Here is a 20,733-nt window from a genome sequence, read left to right as displayed (position 1 = left end):
GCCCCCTCATTAGCATACTGACATCATCATGGCCGCGCTCATTAGCATAACACCACCCAGTTCCTATAGCCACGCCCCTCATTAGCATAATTAGGCTTGCATCACTATGGCCACACCCCTCATTAACATAACACCAGTGTCAAAGCCACACCCCCTCATTAGCATGACGTCGACCTTGGTGCCATAGCCACGCCCCTCATTAGCATAATTAGGTCAGCATCATTATAGCCACACCCCTCATTAGCATAAAGAACACTCATTTGAATGGTCACGCCCCCTCATTAGCATAACAGTGCTCCCATGCAATGCCAGTCCTCATTTGCATAACCCCGCCCCTCATTTCCATCATTTGCCCTCCCAGTGACAGTCATGCCTCATTTGCATATCCCTGCCACTCATTTGCATAATCCCACCCCCTTTCTTCGCCATCTTGGGGGCGGAGCTTGAGGAGCTCCTGTCCCATCAGGGAGCCTCAAATTCCCCTCCCAGTAAAAACCAGTTCAGACCAGTTCAGACCAGTTCAGACCAGTTCAGACCAGTTCAGACCAGTAAAAACCAGTTCAGACCAGTAAAAACCAGTTCAGACCAGTTCGGACCAGTTCAGACCAGTAAAAACCAGTTCAGACCAGTTCAGACCAGTAAAAACCAGTTCAGACCAATTCAGACCAGTTCAGACCAGTAAAAACCAGTTCAGACCAGTAAAAACCAGTTCAGACCAGTTCAGACCAGTTCAGACCAGTAAAAACCGGTATAAACCAGTCCAAACCAGCCCAAACCAGTATAACCCAATATAAACCAGTCCAAACCAGTCCACACCAATTCCTCCCAGTCCAAACCAGTATAAACCAGTATAAACCAGTCCCTCCCAGTATAAACCAGTATAAACCAGTATAAACCAGTCCCTCCCAGTATAAACCAGTATAAACCAGTATAAACCAGTCCCTCCCAGTATAAACCAGTAAAAACCAGTCCCTTCCAGTATAAACCAGTAAAAACCAGTCCCTCCCAGTACAAACCAGTATAAACCAGTCCCTCCCAGTATAAACCAGTAAAAACCAGTCCCTTCCAGTATAAACCAGTAAAAACCAGTCCCTCCCAGTACAAACCAGTATAAACCAGTCCCTCCCAGTATAAACCAGTATAAACCAGTATAAACCAGTCCCTCCCAGTATAAACCAGTATAAACCAGTACCTCCGAGTATAAACCAGTATAAACCAGTCCCCCCACAAAGCACCACTCACGCCAGCTCCGCCATCTTTAATCAACGCCTCATTTGCATACAGCCGATAAACCACACCCGGATTTCGCGCACATTTGCATAAATTTACATAAATTTGCATAGATTTGCATGTTAATGAGGGAGGGGGCGTGGTCAGAGCCTGGCCCCGCCCCCTCCGGCCACCAGCAGCGTCTGCCCGGCGATGAAGGAGGCCTGGGGGGACACCAGGAACAGCACGGCCGCCGCCACTTCCTGCGGCTGGCCCAGCCTGCGGGGACTGGGGGTTACTGGTTTATACTGGGAGGGACTGGGAGGGACTGGGAGGGGGAAAAAATGGGGGAAAAATGGGAAAAAACGGGGAAAAAATGGGAAAAATGGGGAAAAAATGGGGAAAAATGGGGAAAAATGGTGGAATTCAGGGACAAGATGGCGGAAAATGGCGGGAAATGGGGATTGGGGTTACTGGTTTGTACTGGTTTGTACTGGGAGGGACTGGGAAGGGGAAAAAATGGGAAAAAACGGGGAAAAAATGGGGAAAAATGGGACAAAATGGGGGAAAATGGGGGAAAAATGGCGGAATTCGGGGACAAGATGGCGGAAAATGGAAACAAAATGGCGGGAAATGGGGTTTGGGGTTACTGGTTTGTACTGGTTTGTACTGGTTTGTACTGGGAGGGACTGGGAGGGGCTGGGGGAGGGGGGAAATGGGAAAAAACGGGGAAAAAATGGGAAAAATGGGGAAAAATGGGGGAAAATTGGGACAAAATGGCGGAATTCAGGGACAAGATGGCGGAAAATGGCGGGAAATGCGGTTTGGGGTTACTGGTTTGGACTGGTTTGTACTGGGAGGGACTGGGAGGGACTGGGAGGGGATGGGATAGGGGGGAAATGGGGAAAAACGGGAAAAAACGGGAAAAAAATGGGGAAAATGGGAAAAAATGGGGGAAAATTCGGGAAAATGGCGGAATTCGGGGACAAGATGGCGGAAATGGGGATTGGGGTTACTGGTTTGGACTGGGAGGGACTGGGAAGGACTGGGACGGGCTGGGGGAGGAAGGAAATGGGGGAAAAATGGGAAAAAATGGTGAAAAAACGGGAAAAAATGGGGGAAAATGGGGACAAAATGGTGGAATTCGGGGACAAAATGGCGGAAATGGGGGTTTGGGGTTACTGGTTTGTACTGGTTTATACTGGGAGGGGCTGGGGGAGGGGGGAAATGGGGGAAAAAAGGGAAAAAACGGGGAAAAAATGGGGAAAAATGGGGAAAATGGGGAAAAATGGCGGAATTCGGGGACAAGATGGCGGAAAATGGCGGGAAATGGGGGTTGGGGTTACTGGTTTGTACTGGTTTATACTGGGAGGGACTGGGAGGGGCTGGGGGAGGGGGAAAATGGGGGAAAAACGGGAAAAAATGGGAAAAATTGGGAAAAATTGGGACAAAATGGTGGAAAATGGAAACAAGATGGCAGAAAATGGCGGAAATGGGGATTGGGGTTACTGGTTTGTACTGGTTTGTACTGGGAGGGACTGGGAGGGGATGGGGGAGGGGGGAAATGGGGAAAAAAAGGGAAAAAATGGGAAAAAATGGGGAAAAAATGGGGAAAAAATGGGGAAAAATGGGAAAAATGGCGGAATTCGGGGACAAAATGGAGGGAAATGGGGTTTGGGGTTACTGGTTTGTACTGGTTTGGACTGGGAGGGACTGGGAGGGGATGGGGGAGGGGGGAAATGGGGAAAAAAAGGGAAAAAATGGGAAAAAATGGGGAAAAATGGGGAAAAATGGGGGAAAACGGCGGAATTTGGGGACAAAATGGCGGGAAATGGGGTTTGGGGTTACTGGTTTGTACTGGGAGGGACTGGGAGGGACTGGGAGGAGATGGGGGAGGGGGGAAATGGGGAAAAAACGGGGAAAAACGGGAAAAAATGGGGAAAATTGGGACAAAATGGGGAAAAATGGCGAAATTCAGGGACAAGATGGCGGAAAATGGAAACAAAATGGCGGGAAATGGGGTTTGGGGTTACTGGTTTGTACTGGTTTGTACTGGGAGGGACTGGGAGGGGGAAAAAATGGGAAAAAACGGGGAAAAAATGGGGAAAATTGGGACAAAATGGGGAAAAATGGGGAAAAATGGCGGAATTCGGGAACAAGATGGTGGAAAATGGCGGACAATGGGGATTGGGGTTACTGGTTTGTACTGGTTTATACTGGGAGGGACTGGGAGGGGATGGGGGAGGGGGGAAATGGGGAAAAAAAGGGAAAAAACGGGAAAAAATGGGGAAAAATGGGGAAAAATGGGGGGAAATGGTGGAATTCGGGGACAAAATGGCGGGAAATGGGGGTTGGGGTTACTGGTTTGTACTGGTTTATACTGGGAGGGACTGGGAGGGGCTGGGAGAGGGGGGAAATGGGGGAAAAATGGGAAAAAACGAGAAAAAATGGGAAAAATGGGAAAAATTGGGACAAAATGGCGGAAAATGGAAACAAAATGGCGGGAAATGGGGATTGGGGTTACTGGTTTGTACTGGTTTGGACTGGGAGGGGCTGGAAGGGGATGGGGGAAGGGGGAAATGGGGGAAAAACGGGAAAAAATGGGAAAAAATGGGGAAAAATGGGGAAAAATGGGGGAAAATTGGGGAAAATGGTGGAAAATGGAAACAAGATGGCGGAAAATGGGAACAAAATGGCGGAAATGGGGATTGGGGTTACTGGTTTGTACTGGTTTATACTGGGAGGGACTGGGAGGGACTGGGAGGGGCTGGGGGAGGGGGGAAATGGGGGAAAAACGGGAAAAAACGGGAAAAAATGGGGAAAAATGGGGAAAAATGGGGGGAAATGGTGGAATTCGGGGACAAAATGGCGGGAAATGGGGGTTGGGGTTACTGGTTTGTACTGGTTTATACTGGGAGGGACTGGGAGGAGATGGGGGAGGGGGAAAATGGGGAAAAACTGGAAAAAATTGGGAAAAATGGGAAAAAAATGGGGGAAAATGGCGGAATTCGGGGACAAAATGGCGGGAAATGGGGTTTGGGGTTACTGGTTTGGACTGGTTTGTACTGGTTTGTACTGGGAGGGACTGGGCTCTCACCTCAGCGCTCCCAGGGCTCCCAGCGCCTTCTCCTGCACGGCCTCGTCCTGCCACAGCTGGGGAAACCAGTTCAAACCAGTATGAACCAGTATAAACCAGTTCAAACCAGTATAGACCAGTATAGACCAGTATAAACCAGTATAAACCAGTTCAAACCAGTATAAACCAGTTCAAACCAGTTCAAACCAGTATAAACCAGTATAAACCAGTTCAAACCAGTATAAACCAGTTCAAACCAGTATAAACCAGTAACCCCAAACCCTTTTTTCCCCATTTTTTCCCATTTTTTCCCCGTTTCTCCCCGTTTTTTCCCCTCCCAGTCCAAACCAGTATAAACCAGTACAAACCAGTATAAACCAGTAACCCCAAACCCCCATTTCCGCCATTTTTAACCCTTTTTTTACCATTTTTAACCCTTTCTTTCCCCATATTTCCCCCATTTTTTCCCCATTTCTCCCCATTTTTTCCCCTCCCAGTACAAACCAGTACAAACCAGTAACCCCAAACCCCCATTTCCCCCATTTTTAACCCTTTCCTCCCCGTTTTTAACCCTTCCTTTCCCATATTTTCCCCATTTTTTCCCCGTTTTTTCCCCGTTTCTCCCCATTTTCTCCCCTCCCAGTCCCTCCCAGTATAAACCAGTATAAACCAGTATAAACCAGTACAAACCAGTAACCCCAAACCCCCATTTTCCCCGTTTTTAACCCTTTCTTTGCCATATTTTCCTCATTTTTTCACCGATTTTCCCCATTTTTTCCCCATTTTTTCACCATTTCTCCCCCTCCCAGTCCCTCCCAGTCCCTCCCAGTATAAACCAGTATAAACCAGTAACCCCAAACCCCCATTCCCCCATTTTTAACCCTTTCCTCCCCTTTTTTAACCCATTTTTCCCCATTTTTAACCCTTTCTTTACCATTTTTTCACCGATTTTCACCATTTTTTCCCCGTTTTTTCCCCTCCCAGTCCAAACCAGTATAAACCAGTACAAACCAGTAACCCCAAACCCCCATTCCCCCCCATTTTTAACCCTTTTTTCCCCATTTTTAACCCTTTCTTTCCCATATTTCCCCCATTTTTTCACCGTTTTTTCCCATTTTTTCCCCGTTTTTTCCCCTCCCAGTCCCTCCCAGTATAAACCAGTATAAACCAGTAACCCCAAACCCCCATTTTCCCCGTTTTTAACCCTTTCTTTGCCATATTTTCCTCATTTTTTCACCGATTTTCCCCATTTTTCCCCATTTTTTCACCATTTCTCCCCCTCCCAGTCCCTCCCAGTATAAACCAGTATAAACCAGTATAACCCAGTAACCCAAACCCCCATTTCCCCCATTTTTAACCCTTTCTTCCCCATTTTTAACCCTTTCTTTGCCATATTTTCCCCATTTTTTCCCCATTTTTTCCCATTTTTTCCCCTCCCAGTATAAACCAGTATAAACCAGTATAACCCAGTAACCCTCACGGCAGAGCTGAAGCGGGTCTGGACCAGCCCGGGGGCGACGCCGTTGATCCGGATCCCCCGGGGCAGCAGCTCCGGGCTCAGCGCTGCCACCAGGCCCAGCAGCGCCGTCTTGCTGACGCTGTACGGGCCCAGCCCCTGTGACGTCATCACACGGACACGCCCACCTCATTAGCATAGCGGGGGACACGCCCACAGCCCGCCCCGGGGCAAACCAGTAAGCCCAGAGACCAAACCAGTATAAACCAGTAAGGGGAAATGGCGTTCCCAGTTCATCCCAGTGAGCCCTGAGCCACTCCCAGAGCCCCTCCCAGTTCAAACCAGTTCAAACCAGTTCAAACCAGTTCAAACCAGTTCAAACCAGTTCAAACCAGTTCAAACCAGTAACCCCAGAGCCCAAACCAGTAAGGGAAAAGAGCAAACCAGTATAAACCAGTAAGGGGAATCCCATTCCCAGTTCATCCCAGTAACTCTAAATTCCTTCCCAGAGCCCCTCCCAGTTCAAACCAGTTCAAACCAGTTCAAACCAGTTCAAACCAGTTCAGACCAGTTCAGACCAGTTCAAACCAGTTCAAACCAGTTCAAACCAGTAACCCCAGCCCCCAAACCAGTACAAACCAGTATAAACCAGTAAGGGGAGTCCCATTCCCAGTTCAGCCCAGTGATCCCAAATCCCATCCCAGTGACCCCAGTGACCCTCCCAGTTCAAACCAGTTCAAACCAGTTCAAACCAGTTCAGACCAGTTCAAACCAGTTCAAACCAGTTCAGACCAGTAACCCCAAGCCCCAAACCAGTAAGGGGAAACGCCAAACCAGTATAAACCAGTAAGGAAAATCCCGTTCCCAGTTCAGCCCAGTGAGCCCAGAGCCCCTCCCAGTTCAAACCAGTTCAAACCAGTTCAAACCAGTTCAAACCAGTTCAAACCAGTTCAAACCAGTTCAAACCAGTTCAGACCAGTTCAGACCAGTTCAAACCAGTTCAAACCAGTGACCCCAGGCCCCAAACCAGTACAAACCAGTACAAACCAGTATAAACCAGTAAGGAAAATCCCATTCCCAGTTCAGCCCAGTAACTCTAAATTCCCTCCCAGAGCCCCTCCCAGTTCAAACCAGTTCAGACCAGTTCAGACCAGCAACCCCAGAGCACAAACCAGTATAAACCAGTATAAACCAGTAAGGGGAAATGGCGTTCCCAGTTTGGCCCAGTGAGCCCTGAGCCCCTCCCAGTTCAAACCAGTTCAAACCAGTTCAAACCAGTTCAAACCAGTGACCCCAGCCCCCAAACCAGTATAAACCAGTACAAACCAGTACAAACCAGTATAAACCAGTATAAACCAGTATAAACCAGTCTCACCGCCATTGGCTGGTAGCCGGCGATCGATGACATCAGCACGATGGCCCCGCCCCTAAAGGATGGAGCTGTCAATCAAGGGAAGCCACGCCCCCTCCCCCCCAGTTTAAACCAGTTTAAACCAGTTCAGACCAGTAAAAACCGGTTCAAACCAGTTTAAACCAGTTCAGACCAGTTTAAACCGGTTCAAACCAAAGACCCCGAAACCCCTCCCAGTTCCCTCCCAGTATAAACCAGTCCAAACCAGTCTAAACCAGTATAAACCAGTCCAAGCCAGTCTAAACCAGTATAAACCAGTCTAAACCAGTATAAACCAGTTCAAACCAGTATAAACCAGTATAAACCAGTTCAAACCAGTATAAACTAGTGTCTCCCAGTCCCTCCCAGTCTCTCCCAGTCTCTCCCAGTATAAACCAGTCCAAACCAGTATAAACCAGTCCAAACCAGTCCAAACCAGTCTCTCCCAGTCTCTCCCAGTCTCTCCCAGTCCAAACCAGTCCAAACCAGTATAAACCAGTATAAACTGGTATAAACCAGTATGAACCAGTCTCTCCCAGTCTCTTCCAGTCCCTCCCAGTCTCTCCCAGTATAAACCAGTCTAAACCAGTATAAACCAGTCTAAACCAGTATAAACCAGTATAAACCAGTAAGAACCAGTATAAACCAGTCTCTCCCAGTCTCTCCCAGTATGAACCAGTAAGAACCAGTCACCCCCGTCTCTCCATGTGTGGCACCACCAGCCGCACCAACATGGCCGCCGCCGTCACGTTCACCTGGAACACCTGGGGGTGACGTCAGCAGAGGGGGCGGGGCTTGAGAAAGGGGGCGGGGCTTGAGAAAGGATGATGTCATTGGGGCAGGACTTGTGAAAGGGGTGGGGCTTGGGAAAGAGATGATGTCATTGGGGGCGGGGCTTGGCAAAGGGTGATGTCATTGGGGCGGGGTTTGGGGAAGGGATGATGTCATTGGGGGCGGGGCTTGGGAAAGGGGTGATGTAATTAGGGGTGGGGCTTGTGAAAGGGGGCGGGGCTTGGGAAGGGGGTGACGTCATTGGGGCGGGGCTTGGGAAAGGGGGCGGGGTTTGGCAAAGGGGGCGGGGCTTGGGAAAGGGGTGATGTCATTGGGGTGGGGTTTGTGAAAGGGGCGGGGCTTGGCAAGGGGGTGACATCATTGGGGCGGGGTCAGTGAAAGGGGGCGGGGCTTGCAAAAGGGGGCGGGGCTTGGGAAGGGGATGACGTCATTGGGGCGGGGCTTAGCAAAGGGATGATGTCATTGGGGGCGGGGTTTGTGAAAGGGGGCGGGGCTTGGCAAAAGGGTGACTTCATTGGGGGCGGGGCTTGAGAAAGGGTGACGTCATTGGGGCGGGGTTTGGGGAAGGGGCGGGGTTTGGGGAAGGGATGATGTAATTGTGGGCGGGGTTTGAGGAAGGGGTGACGTCATTGGGGGTGGGGCTTGGTAAAGGGATGATGTCATTGGGGCGGGGCTTGTGAAAGGGGGCGGGGCTTGGGAGAGGGGATGACGTCATTGGGGCGGGGCTTGGCAAAGGGGTGATGTCATTGGGGGTGGGGTTCGGGAAGGGGCGGGGCTTGGTAAAGGGGTGACGTCATTGTGGGTGTGGTTTGTGAAAGGGGGTGGGGCTTGGGAAAGAGATGATGTCATTGCGGGTGGGGTTTGGGAAAGGGGGCGGGGCTTGTAAGGGATGATGTCATTGTGGGTGGGGTTTGTGAAAAAGGGCGGGGCTTGGGAAGGGATGATGTCATTGTGGGTGGGGTTTGGGAAAGGGGGCGGGGTTTGGGGAGGGATGATGTCATTGTGGGCGGGGTTTGTGGAAGGGATGACATCATTGGGGGTGGGGTTTGGGAAAGGGGGCAGGGCTTGGCAAAGGGGTGACGTCATTGGGGTGGAGTCTGTGAAAGGGGGCGGGGCTTGCAAAAGGGGGTGGGCCTTGGGAAGGGGTGATGTCATTGGGGCAGGGTTTGTGAAAGGGGGCGGGGCTTGGCAAAGGGGTGACATCATTGGGGCGGGGCTTGGAAAAGGGTGACGTCATTGGGGCGGGGTTTGTGAAAGGGATGATGTCATTGTGGGTGGGGTTTGTGAAAGGGATGACGTCATTGGGGGCGGGGTTTGGGAAGGGGTGATGTCATTGGGGCGGGGCTTGCTAAAGGGGGCGGGGCTTATAAAGGGTGACATCCTTGTGGGTGGGGTTTGTGAATGGAGGCGGGGCTTGGGAATGGGTGACATCATTGGGGGCGGGGTCTGTGAAAGGGGGCGGGGCTTGGGAAGGGATGATGTCATTGGGGCGGGGCCTGTGAAAGGGGCGGGGTTTGTGAAAGGATTCTGTCATTGGGGCGGTGTCAGTGAAAGGGGGCGGGGTTTATGAAAGGGATGACGTCATTGTGGGAGGGGGTCTGTGAAAGGGGGCGGGGTTTATTAAAGGATGATGTCATTGTAGGCGGGGTTTGTGGAAGGGGCGAGGTTTATTAAAGGGTGACATCATTGGGGGCGGGGTTCGTAACTGGGGGTGGGGTTTATGAAAGGGATGACGTCATTGTGGGCGTGGTTTGTGAAAGGGGCGTGGTTTGGGGAAGGGGCGGGGTTTGGGGAAGGGATGACGTCATTGGCGGCGGGGCTTGGGAAAGGGGGCAGGGCTTGGTAAGGGATGACGTCATTGTGGGTGGGGTTTGTGAAAGGGGGCGGGGTCTGTGAAAGGGTGATGTCATTGGGGTGGGACTTGTGAAAAGGGGCGGGGCTTAGGAAAGAGATGATGTCATTGGGGGCAGGGTTTGTGAAAGGGGGCGGGGCTTGGCAAAGGTGTGACATCATTGGGGCGGGGCTTGGGAAAGGGATGATGTCATTGGGGCGGGGTTCGTGAAAGGGGGTGGGGTTTTAAAAGGGTGACGTCATTGTGGGCGTGGTTTGTGACAGGGGGCGGGGTTTGGGGAATGGATTACGTCATTGTGGGTGGGGTTTGTGAAAGGGGGCGGAGCTTAAGGGGGAATTTGGGGGTATTTTGGGGGAATTTTGGGGGATTTTTGGGGATTTTTGGGGAAATTTGGGGAATTTCAGGGATTTTGGGGGAATTGGGGAATTTTTGGGGAGGAAATTGGGGAATTTTAGTGGAAATTGGGAAAATTTGGGGGATTTAGGGAGAAAATTGGGGAATTTTAAGAGAAACTGGGGAAATTTTGGAGGAAATTGGGGAAATTTGGGGAATTTTGGGAGAAATTGGGGAAATTCGGGGAGAAATTGGGGAAATTTTGGAGATTTTTGGGGAAATTTGGGGAAATTTGAAGAAAATTTGGGGGATTTTGGGGGGAAATTGGGGATTTTGGGAGCAATTTGGGGAATTTGGGGGAAATCTGGGGAAATTTGGAAATTTTAGGGGAAATCAGGGAAATTTGTGGAAAAATTGGGGAATTTTGGGTGAAATTTGGGGAATTTTGGGGAAAACTGGGGAATTTTCAGGCAAATCGAGACATTTTGGGAAAAAAACAGAATTTTTGGGAGAGAATCAAGGAATTTTGGAGATTTTTGGGGATATTTGGAGGAAATTGGGGAAAATTGGGGAAATTTTGGGGGGAAATTGGGGAATTTTGGGTGAAATTTGGGGAATTTTGGGGAAAACTGGGGAATTTTTAGGCAAATCGAGACATTTTGGGCAAAATACGGAATTTTTGGGAGAAAATTGAGGAATTTTGGAGATTTTTGGGGAAATTTGGGGAAAATCGAGGAAAATTTGGGAAATTTTGGGGGATTTTGGAGGGAAATTTGGGATTTTGGGAGCAATTTGGGGAATTTGGGGGGAAATTTGGGGAAAATTTGGGGATTTTAGGGGGAATCAGGGAAATTTGTGGAAAAATTGGGGAATTTTGGGTGAAATTTGGGGAATTTTGGGGAAACCGAGAAACTTTTAGGCAAATTGAGACTTCGGGAAAAATACGGAATTTTTGGGAGAAAATTGAGACATTTTGGCGATTTTTGGGGAAATTTGGTGGAAATTGGGGAAAATTTGGGAGATTTTGGGGGGAAATTGGGGATTTTGGGAGAAATTTGGGGAATTTGGGGGGAAATTCGGGGAAAATTTGGGGAAAATTTGGGGAATTTGGGATTTTTTGGGTTTTGGCGGGAAAAAGTGGGCGTGGCCGTGTGGGCGTGGCCTGACCTTGTCCCAGACGCGCTCGTCGGCGTCGAGGGCGGGGCCCAGGTGAGGATTGACGGCGGCGTTGGAGACGAGGATGTCGATGGCGCCAAAAGTGTCCAGGGCCTGGACAGGTGAGACAGGTGAGGCAGGTGAGGCAGGTGAGGGGAAATTCCCGGGAAAAACGGGAAAAAACGGGAAAAATTGAGCCAAAAATGGAGAAAATTGACCCAAAAATGAGCAAAATTGACCCAAAAATGACCAAAATAGACCCAAAATTGACCCAAAAATGACCAAAATAGACCCAAAAATGACCAAAATAGACCCAAAATTGACCCAAAAATGACCAAAATAGACCCAAAATTGACCCAAAAATGACCAAAATAAACCCAAAATGGGGAAAATCGACCGAAAAAAGGACCAGGATTGAGCCAAAAATGACCAAAATTGACCCAAAATTGGAGAAATTTGGCCCAAAAATGATCAAAATCGACCCAAAATTGGAGAAATTTGGCCCAAAAAATGACCAAAATCGACCCAAAAATGATCAAATTTGGACCAAAAATGACCAAAAAATGATCGAATTTGGACCAAAAATGACCAAAATCGACCCAAAATTGGAGAAATTTGGCCCAAAAATGATCAAAATAGACCCAAAATTGACCCAAAAATGACCAAAATAGACCCAAAATGGGGAAAATTGACTGAAAAAGGACCAGGATTGAGCCAAAAATGATCAAAATTGACCCAAAATTGGAGAAATTTGGCCCAAAAATGACCGAAATAGACCCAAAAATGATCAAATTTGGACCAAAAATGACAAAAATTGGCCCAAAAACGGAGAAATTTGGCCCAAAAATTACCAAAATCGACCCAAAAATGATCAAATTTGGACCAAAAATTACCAAAATTGACCCAAAATTGGAGAAATTTGGCCAAAAATGACCAAAATTGGCCCAAAAATGACCAAATTTGGACCAAAAATGACCAAAATTGACCCAAAATTGGAGAAATTTGGCCCAAAAATGACCAAAATCGACCCAAAAATGACCAAAATAGACCCAAAAATGATCAAATTTGGACCAAAAATGACCTAAATTGACCCAAAAATGATCAAATTTGGACCAAAAATGACCCAGATTGACCCAAAAATGACCCAGATTGACCCAAAAATGATCAAGTTTGGACCAAAAATAACAAAAATTCACTCAAAATGGACAAAATCAACCCCAAAAATGACCAAAATTAACCCAAAATGGAGAAAATTGACCTAAAATGACAAAAATTGACCCAAAAAACGCAAAAATTGATCCAAAAGTGAAAATCGACCCAAAATGACTGAAATTCACCAAAAATGGAGAAAATTGACTCAAAATGACAAAAATCGACCCAAAAATGACCAAAATTGATCCAAAAATGACTAAAATTGACCCAAAAAATGAACAAAATCAACCCAAAATGGCTAAAATGGACACAAAATGGCCAAAATTGACCCAAAAGTGACGAAAATTCACCAAAAATGTCCAAAATCGACCCAAAATTGCCAAAATTAACCAAAACCATCCAGAATTGACCAAAATTGCCAGAATTTGCAGTTCCAGAAGTTTCCGGATGTTTCCGGATGTTCCCAAAGTTTCTGGATGTTCCAGAAGTTTCCGGAAGTTTCCGGATGTTCTGGAAGTTTCCGGGTGTTCCAGAAGTTTCCGGATGTTCCGGAAGTTTCCGGATGTTTCCGGAAGTTTCCGGATGTTCCGGAACTTTCCAGATGTTCCAGAAGTTTCCGGATGTTCCAGAAGTTTCCAGAAGTTTCCAGAAGTTTCCAGAAGTTTCCGGAAGTTTCCGGCTGTTCCAGAAGTTTCCGGATGTTCTGGATGTTCCAGAAGTTTCTGGAAGTTCCCGGATGTTCCGGAAGTTTCTGAATGTTCCGGAAGTTTCCGGGTGTTCTCTCACCTGCTGCACCATCCGCTCGCGCTCCTCGGCCACGCCCACGTGACAGGTGACGCCGCTCGCCTGCAGGCCACGCCCACTCTCAGGTCACGTGACACCCCGCCTCATTAGCCATGCAAGCCACGCCCCCTTGGCTCATTTAATATGCAAGCCCCGCCCCGATCTCATTATCTATGCAAGCCCCGCCCCTCAGGTCATTATCTATGCAAGTCCCGCCCCTCACCATCAGGCCCCGCCCCGATCTCATTATCTATGCAAGCCCCGCCCCTGAGCTCATTATCTATGCGAGCCCCGCCCCTCAGCTCATTATCTATGCAAGCCCCGCCCCGATCTCATTATCTATGCAAGCCCCGCCCCTGAGCGCATTATATATGCAGGCCCCGCCCCCTGAGCTCATTACCTATGCAAGCCCCGCCCCTGAGGTGATTATGCAGGCCCCGCCCCCGAGCTTGTTATCTATGCAGACCCCACCCCTGATCTCATTATCTATGCAGGCCCCGCCCCTCACCTGCAGGCCCCACCCATTGAGCTCATTATCTATGCAATCCCCGCCCCCTCATCTCATTACCTATTCAAGCTCCGCCCATTATCTCATTACCTATGTAAGCCCCGCCCCTCAGCTCATTACCCATGCAAGCCCCGCCCCTCACCTGTAAGCCCCACCCATTGAGCTCATTACCTATGCAATCCCCGCCCCTGAGCTCATTATCTATGCAGGCCCCGCACCCTCAGCTCATTATCTATGCAATCCCCGCCCCTTATCTCATTACCTATGCAATCCCCGCCCCTCAGCTCATTATCTATGCAATCCCCGCCCCTCAGCTCATTATCTATGCAAGCCCCGCCCCTCAGCTCATTACCCATGCAGGCCCCGCCCCCTCAGCTCATTATCTATGCAAGCCCCGCCCCTCAGCTCATTATCTATGCAATCCCCGCCCACTCAGCTCATTATCTATGCAAACCCCACCCCTCAGCTCATTACCTATGCAAGCCCCGCCCCTCACCTTCAGGCCCCGCCCCCGGAGCCGCTCCAGGGCTCTCTGCACGTTGTGGGCGTGGCGGGAACTGAGGAACACCTGAGCCCCGGCCACGCCCAGAGCCTCGGCAACGGCCAATCCGATCCTGGAACGGCCATGACGTCATCGGGGGGGCGGGGCCACGCAGCTGGGGGGGAGGGGACACACCTGGGACACACCTGGGGGGGAGGGGCACACCTGGGGGGGAGGGGAAACACCTGGGACACACCTGGGGGGGAGGGGCACACCTGGGACACACCTGGGGGGGAGGGGCACACCTGGGACACACCTGGGGGGGAGGGGCACACCTGGGGACACACCTGGGGGGGGAGGGGACACACCTGGGGGGGAGGGGCACACCTGGGGGGGGAGGGGACACACCTGGGGGGGAGGGGAAACACCTGGGGACACCTGGGGGGGAGGGGCACACCTGGGGGGGAGGGGACACACCTGGGGGGGAGGGGACACACCTGGGGGGGAGGGGCACACCTGGGGGGGAGGGGACACACCTGGACACACCTGGGGGGGAGGGGCACACCTGGGGGGGGAGGGGCACACCTGGGGGGGGAGGGGAAACACCTGGACACACCTGGGGGGGAGGGGCACACCTGGGGGGGACAGGGACACACCTGGGGGGGAGGGGCACACCTGGGGGGGGAGGGGAAACACCTGGACACACCTGGGGGGGAGGGGACACACCTGGGGGGGAGGGGACACACCTGGGACACACCTGGGGGGGAGGGGACACACATGGGGGGAGGGGCACAGCTGGGGGGGAGGGGACACACCTGGGGGGGGAGGGGACACACCTGGACACACCTGGGGGGGAGGGGAAACACCTGGGGGGGAGGGGACACACCTGGGGGGGGAGGGGCACACCTGGGGGGGAGGGGACACACCTGGGGGGGGAGGGGACACACCTGGGGGGGAGGGGACACACCTGGGGGGGAGGGGACACACCTGGACACACCTGGGGACACCTGAGGTGAATTGGGTGAATTTTGGGCTGAATTCCGGGTATTTTGGGCTGGATTTTGGGCTGGATTTTGGGGTGAATTCCGGGGATTTCAGGGTTAATTTTGTGGTGAATTTTGGGCTGAATTCCGGGTATTTTGGGCTGGATTTTGGGCTGAATTCCGGGTATTTTTGGGTGAATTTCGGGATGAATTTTGGGCTGAATTCCAGGGACTTTGGGCTGGATTTTGGGGTGAATTTTGGGGTGAATTCCGGGTATTTTGGGGTTGATTTTGGGTTTAATTCCGGTTATTTTGGGCTGGATTTTGGGCTGAATTCCGGGTATTTTAGGGTGAATTTTGGGCTGAATTCCGGTTATTTTGGGATTGATTTTGGGTTTAATTCCGGGTATTTTGGGGTTGATTTTGGGCTGAATTCCGGTTATTTCGGGCTGGATTTTGGGCTGAATTTCGGGCTGGATTTTGGGCTGAATTCCGGTTATTTTGGGGTGGATTTTGGGCTGAATTCCGGGTATTTTGGGCTGGATTTTGTGGTGAATTTTGGGCTGAATTCCGGTTATTTTGGGATTGATTTTGGGTTTAATTCCGGGTATTTTGGGGTTGATTTTGGGGTGAATTTCGGGCTGGATTTTGGGCTGAATTCCGGGGATTTTGGGATTGATTTTGGGGTTGATTTTGGGCTGAATTCCGGGTATTTTTGGGTGAATTTCGGGATGAATTTTGGGCTGAATTCCGGTTATTTTTGGGTGAATTTCGGGATGAATTTTGGGCTGAATTCCAGGGATTTCGGGCTGGATTTTGGGCTGAATTCCGGGCATTTCGGGGTTAATTTTGTGGTGAATTTTGGGGTGAATTCCGGGTATTTTGGGCTGGATTTTGGGGTGAATTTCGGGCTGGATTTTGGGGTGATTTCCAGGGATTTTGGGGTTGATTTTGGGCTGAATTCCGGGTATTTTTGGGTGAATTTCGGGATGAATTTTGGGCTGAATTCCGGGTATTTTAGGGTGAATTTTGGGGTGAATTCCGGGGATTTTGGGATTGATTTTGTGCTGAATTTTAGGGTGAATTCCAGGTATTTTGGGCTGGATTTTGTGCTGAATTTTGGGGTGAATTTCGGGTATTTTGGGCTGGATTTTGGGGTGGATTTTGGGGTGGATTTTGGGCTGAATTCCGGGTATTTTGGGGTTGATTTTGGGGTGAATTTCGGGGTGAATTTTGGGCTGAATTCCGGGTATTTTGAGGTGAATTTTGGGCTGAATTCCGGTTATTTTGGGGTGAATTTTGGGCTGGATTTTGGGGTGAATTCCGGGTATTTTGGGCTGGATTTTGGGCTGAGTTCTGGGCATTTCGGGCTGGATTTTGGGGTGAATTTTGGGCTGAATTCCGGGTATTTTTGGGTGAATTTCGGGATGAATTTTGGGCTGAATTCCGGGTATTTTGGGCTGGATTTTGGGCTGAATTCCGGTTATTTTTGGGTTGATTTTGGGGTGAATTCCGGGTATTTTAGGGTGAATTTTGGGGTGAATTCCGGGGATTTTGGGGTTGATTTTGGGCTGGATTTTGGGCTGAATTCCGGGCATTTCGGGGTTAATTTTGTGGTGAATTTTGGGCTGAATTCCGGTTATTTCGGGCTGGATTTTGGGCTGAATTCCAGGGATTTTGGGCTGGATTTTGGGCTGAATTCCGGGTATTTCGGGCTGGATTTTGGGGTGAATTCCGGGTATTTCGGGCTGGATTTTGGGGTAAATTCCGGGTATTTTGGGCTGGATTTTGGGGTGAATTCCGGGTATTTCGGGCTGGATTTTGGGGTAAATTCCGGGTATTTTGGGCTGGATTTTGGGGTGAATTCCGGGTATTTTGGGATTGATTTTGAGGTGAATTTTGGGCTGAATTCCGGGCATTTCGGGCTGGATTTTGGGGTGAATTCCGGGCATTTCGGGGTTAATTTTGTGGTGAATTTTGGGCTGAATTCCGGGTATTTTGGGCTGGATTTTGTGGTGAATTTCGGGCTGGATTTTGGGCTGAATTCCGGTTATTTTGGGGTTGATTTTGGGCTGAATTCCGGGGATTTTGGGGTTAATTTTGTGGTGAATTTTGGGGTGAATTTTGGGGTGAATTCCAGGTATTTTGGGCTGGATTTTGGGCTGAATTCCGGTTATTTTTGGGTTGATTTTGGGCTGAATTCCGGGCATTTCGGGGTTAATTTTGTGGTGAATTTTGGGCTGAATTCCGGGCATTTTGGGGTGAATTTTGGGCTGGATTTTGGGGTTGATTTTGGGCTGAATTCCGGTTATTTCGGGCTGGATTTTGGGCTGAATTTCGGGCATTTCGGGGCTGGATTTTGGGCTGAATTCCGGTTATTTTGGGCTGGATTTTGGGGTGAATTCCGGGTATTTTTGGGGTGGATTTTGGGGTGAATTCCAGGGATTTTGGGGTGAATTTTGGGCTGAATTCCAGGGATTTTGGGCTGGATTTTGGGGTGAATTCCGGGCATTTTGGACTGGATTTTGGGGTGAATTCTGGGCATTTTGGGCTGGATTTTGGGCTGAATTTTGGGGTGAATTCCGGGTATTTTGGGCTGGATTTTGGGCTGAATTCCGGGAATTTCAGGGTTAATTTTGTGGTGAATTTTGGGGTGAATTCCAGTTATTTCGGGCTGGATTTTGGGGTGAATTCCGGGGATTTCGGGCTGGATTTTGGGGTGAATTCCGGGGATTTCGGGCTGGATTTTGGGGTGAATTTTGGGCTGAATTCCGGGTATTTCGGGCTGAATTTTGGGCTGGATTTTTGGGGTGAATTCCGGGCATTTCAGGCTGGATTTTGGGGTGAATTCCAGGGATTTTGGGCTGGATTTCGGGCTGATTTCCGGGGATTTTGGGATTGATTTTGGGGTGAATTTTGGGCTGAATTCCGGTTATTTTGGGCTGGATTTTGGGTTTAATTCCGGTTATTTCGGGCTGGATTTTGGGGTGAATTCCGGGGATTTTGGGATTGATTTTGTGATGAATTTTGGGGTGAATTCCGGTTATTTCGGGCTGAATTTTGGGGTGAATTCCGGTTATTTTGGGCTGGATTTTGGGGTGAATTCCGGGTATTTTGGGATTGATTTTGGGGTTGATTTTGGGGTAAATTCCGGTTATTTTTGGGCTGGATTTTGGGGTGAATTCCGGGCATTTCGGGGTTAATTTTGTGGTGAATTTTGGGCTGAATTCCAGGGATTTTGGGCTGGATTTTGGGGTGGATTTTGGGGTGGATTTTGGGCTGAATTCCAGGGATTTTGGGCTGGATTTTGGGTTTAATTCCGGTTATTTCGGGCTGGATTTTGGGCTGAATTCCGGGTATTTTGGGGTTGATTTTGTGGTGAATTTCGGGCTGGATTTTGAGGTGAATTCCGGGTATTTTGTGGTTGATTTTGGGCTGAATTCCGGGTATTTTGGGGTTGATTTTGGGGTGAATTCCGGGTATTTTGGGGTGGATTTTGGGGTGAATTTCGGGTATTTTGGGGTTGATTTTGGGGTGAATTCCGGGTATTTTGGGGTGGATTTTGGGCTGAATTCCGGGTATTTTGGGGTTGATTTTGGGGTGAATTTCGGGTATTTTTGGGTGACTTTCGGGATGAATTTTGGGCTGAATTCCGGGGATTTTGGGATTGATTTTGGGCTGAATTTTGGGCTGAATTCCAGGGATTTTTGGGCTGGATTTTGGGCTGAATTCCGGTTATTTTGGGCTGGATTTTGGGCTGAATTTCGGGCTGGATTTTGGGGTGATTTCCAGAGATTTTTGGGCTGGATTTTGGGCTGAATTCCGGGTATTTTGGGCTGGATTTTGGGGTGAATTCCGGTTATTTTGGGGTTAATTTTGGGGTGAATTTTGGGTTTAATTCCAGGGATTTCGGGCTGGATTTCGGGCTGAATTTTGGGCTGAATTCCGGGTATTTTGGGGTGAATTTTGGGCTGAATTCCGGGTATTTTGGGCTGGATTTTGGGCTGGATTTTGGGGTGAATTCCAGGGATTTTGGGGTGAATTTTGGGCTGAATTCCAGGGATTTTGGGCTGAATTCCGGGTATTTCGGGCTGGATTTTGGGCTGAATTCCGGGCATTTCGGGCTGGATTTTGGGCTGAATTCCGGGGATTTTGGGATTGATTTCGGGCTGGATTTTGGGCTGAATTCCGGGCATTTCGGGGTTAATTTTGTGGTGAATTTTGGGGTGAATTCCGGGTATTTTGGGCTGGATTTTGGGCTGAATTTCGGGCTGGATTTTGGGGTGAATTCCAGGGATTTTGGGCTGAATTCCGGGCATTTCGGGGTTAATTTTGTGGTGAATTTTGGGCTGAATTCCGGGCATTTCTGGGTTCGTCACTCACCCGTCGGTTCCCGCTGTCACCAGCGCCACTTTCCCCTCCAGGGCTCTCGGGGACCCCCCCGAGCTCAGCGGGGACCCCCCAAAAACCGCCCGGAACCTCCCGGGGCTCCCCCCGCGCCACATCCCGGACTGGGACAAACTGGGACAAACTGGGAGGGGAGCTGCGGTCACTGGGAGGGAACTGGGAGGAACTGGGAGGGGAGCTGGGGTCACTGGGAGGAGATCTGGAGTTACTGGGAGGGACTGGGAGGAACTGGGAGGGGAGCTGGGGTCAATGGGAAGGACTGGGAGGAACTGGGAGGGACTGGGAGGGGATTTGGGGGTCACTGGGAGGAACTAGGATGGAACTGGGATGGACTGGGAGGGACTGGGAGGGAACTGGGAGGGACTGGGAGGGACTGGGAGGGAACTGGGAGGGGTTTTGAGGTTACTGGGAGGGACTGGGAGGGGAGCTGGGGTCAATGGGACGAACTGGGAGGGAACTGGGAGGGAACTGGGAGGGACTGGGAGGGGATTTGGGGTCACTGGGAGGGACTGGGAGGGAACTGGGAGGGAACTGGGAGGAACTGGGAGGGGTTTTGAGGTTACTGGGAGGGACTGGGAGGGAACTGGGAGGGAACTGGGAGGGGTTTTGAGGTTACTGGGAGGGACTGGAAGGAACTGGGAGGGGATTTGGGGTCACTGGGAGGGGAGCTGGAGTTACTGGGAGGGAACTGGGAGGGACTGGGAGAGGAGCTGGGGTCACTGGGAGGAGATCGGGAGTTACTGGGAGGAACTGGGAGGGGTTTTGAGGTTACTGGGAGGGAACTGGGAGGGAACTGGGAGGAACTGGGAGGGGTTTTGGGGTCACTGGGAGGGACTGGGGGGGATTTGGGGTTACTGGGAAAAACTGGGAGGGGATTTGGGGTTACTGGGATAAACTGTGAGGGACTGGGAGAGACTGGGAGGAGATTTGGGGTTACTGGGAGAGACTGGGAGGGGTTTTGGGGTTACTGGGAGGAACTAGGAGGGAACTGGGAAGGGATTTGGGGTCACTGGGAGGGACTGGGAGGGGTTTTGAGGTTACTGGGAGGGGTTTTGGGGTCACTGGGAGGAACTGGGAGGGAACTGGGAGGAACTGGGAGGGGTTTTGAGGTTACTGGGAGGGACTGGGAGAGAACTGGGAGGAACTGGGAGGGAAC

General features: G+C 50.3%; 1 protein-coding gene across 2 annotated transcripts; it reads right to left on the bottom strand.

Moving 5' to 3' along the window:
- Nucleotides 1-1,243: 1,243 nt before the first annotated feature.
- Nucleotides 1,244-19,740, bottom strand: LOC131586441 (dehydrogenase/reductase SDR family member 4-like). 2 transcript variants are annotated; one of them, XM_058853263.1, is made up of 9 exons: nucleotides 19,554-19,740; nucleotides 14,203-14,320; nucleotides 13,202-13,261; nucleotides 11,276-11,377; nucleotides 7,825-7,886; nucleotides 7,117-7,168; nucleotides 5,766-5,900; nucleotides 4,307-4,362; nucleotides 1,244-1,488 (listed from the first exon to the last, which is right to left on the bottom strand). In XM_058853263.1, the coding sequence occupies exons 1-9, from the start codon at nucleotides 19,673-19,675 to the stop codon at nucleotides 1,374-1,376; spliced, it is 822 nt and encodes a 273-aa protein (XP_058709246.1). In that variant the 5' UTR covers nucleotides 19,676-19,740; the 3' UTR covers nucleotides 1,244-1,373. The 2 variants fall into 2 exon arrangements, with proteins under 2 accessions (XP_058709246.1, XP_058709245.1); XM_058853262.1 differs by having other exon boundaries at nucleotides 7,825-7,895; nucleotides 19,554-19,739.
- Between the last annotated feature and the right edge of the window lie 993 nt (nucleotides 19,741-20,733).

This window comes from Poecile atricapillus, chromosome 19, assembly GCF_030490865.1.
Source record: "Poecile atricapillus isolate bPoeAtr1 chromosome 19, bPoeAtr1.hap1, whole genome shotgun sequence".
NCBI classification, from domain to species: Eukaryota; Metazoa; Chordata; class Aves; order Passeriformes; family Paridae; genus Poecile; species Poecile atricapillus.
This window is presented reverse-complemented; position numbering and strand designations above follow the sequence as displayed.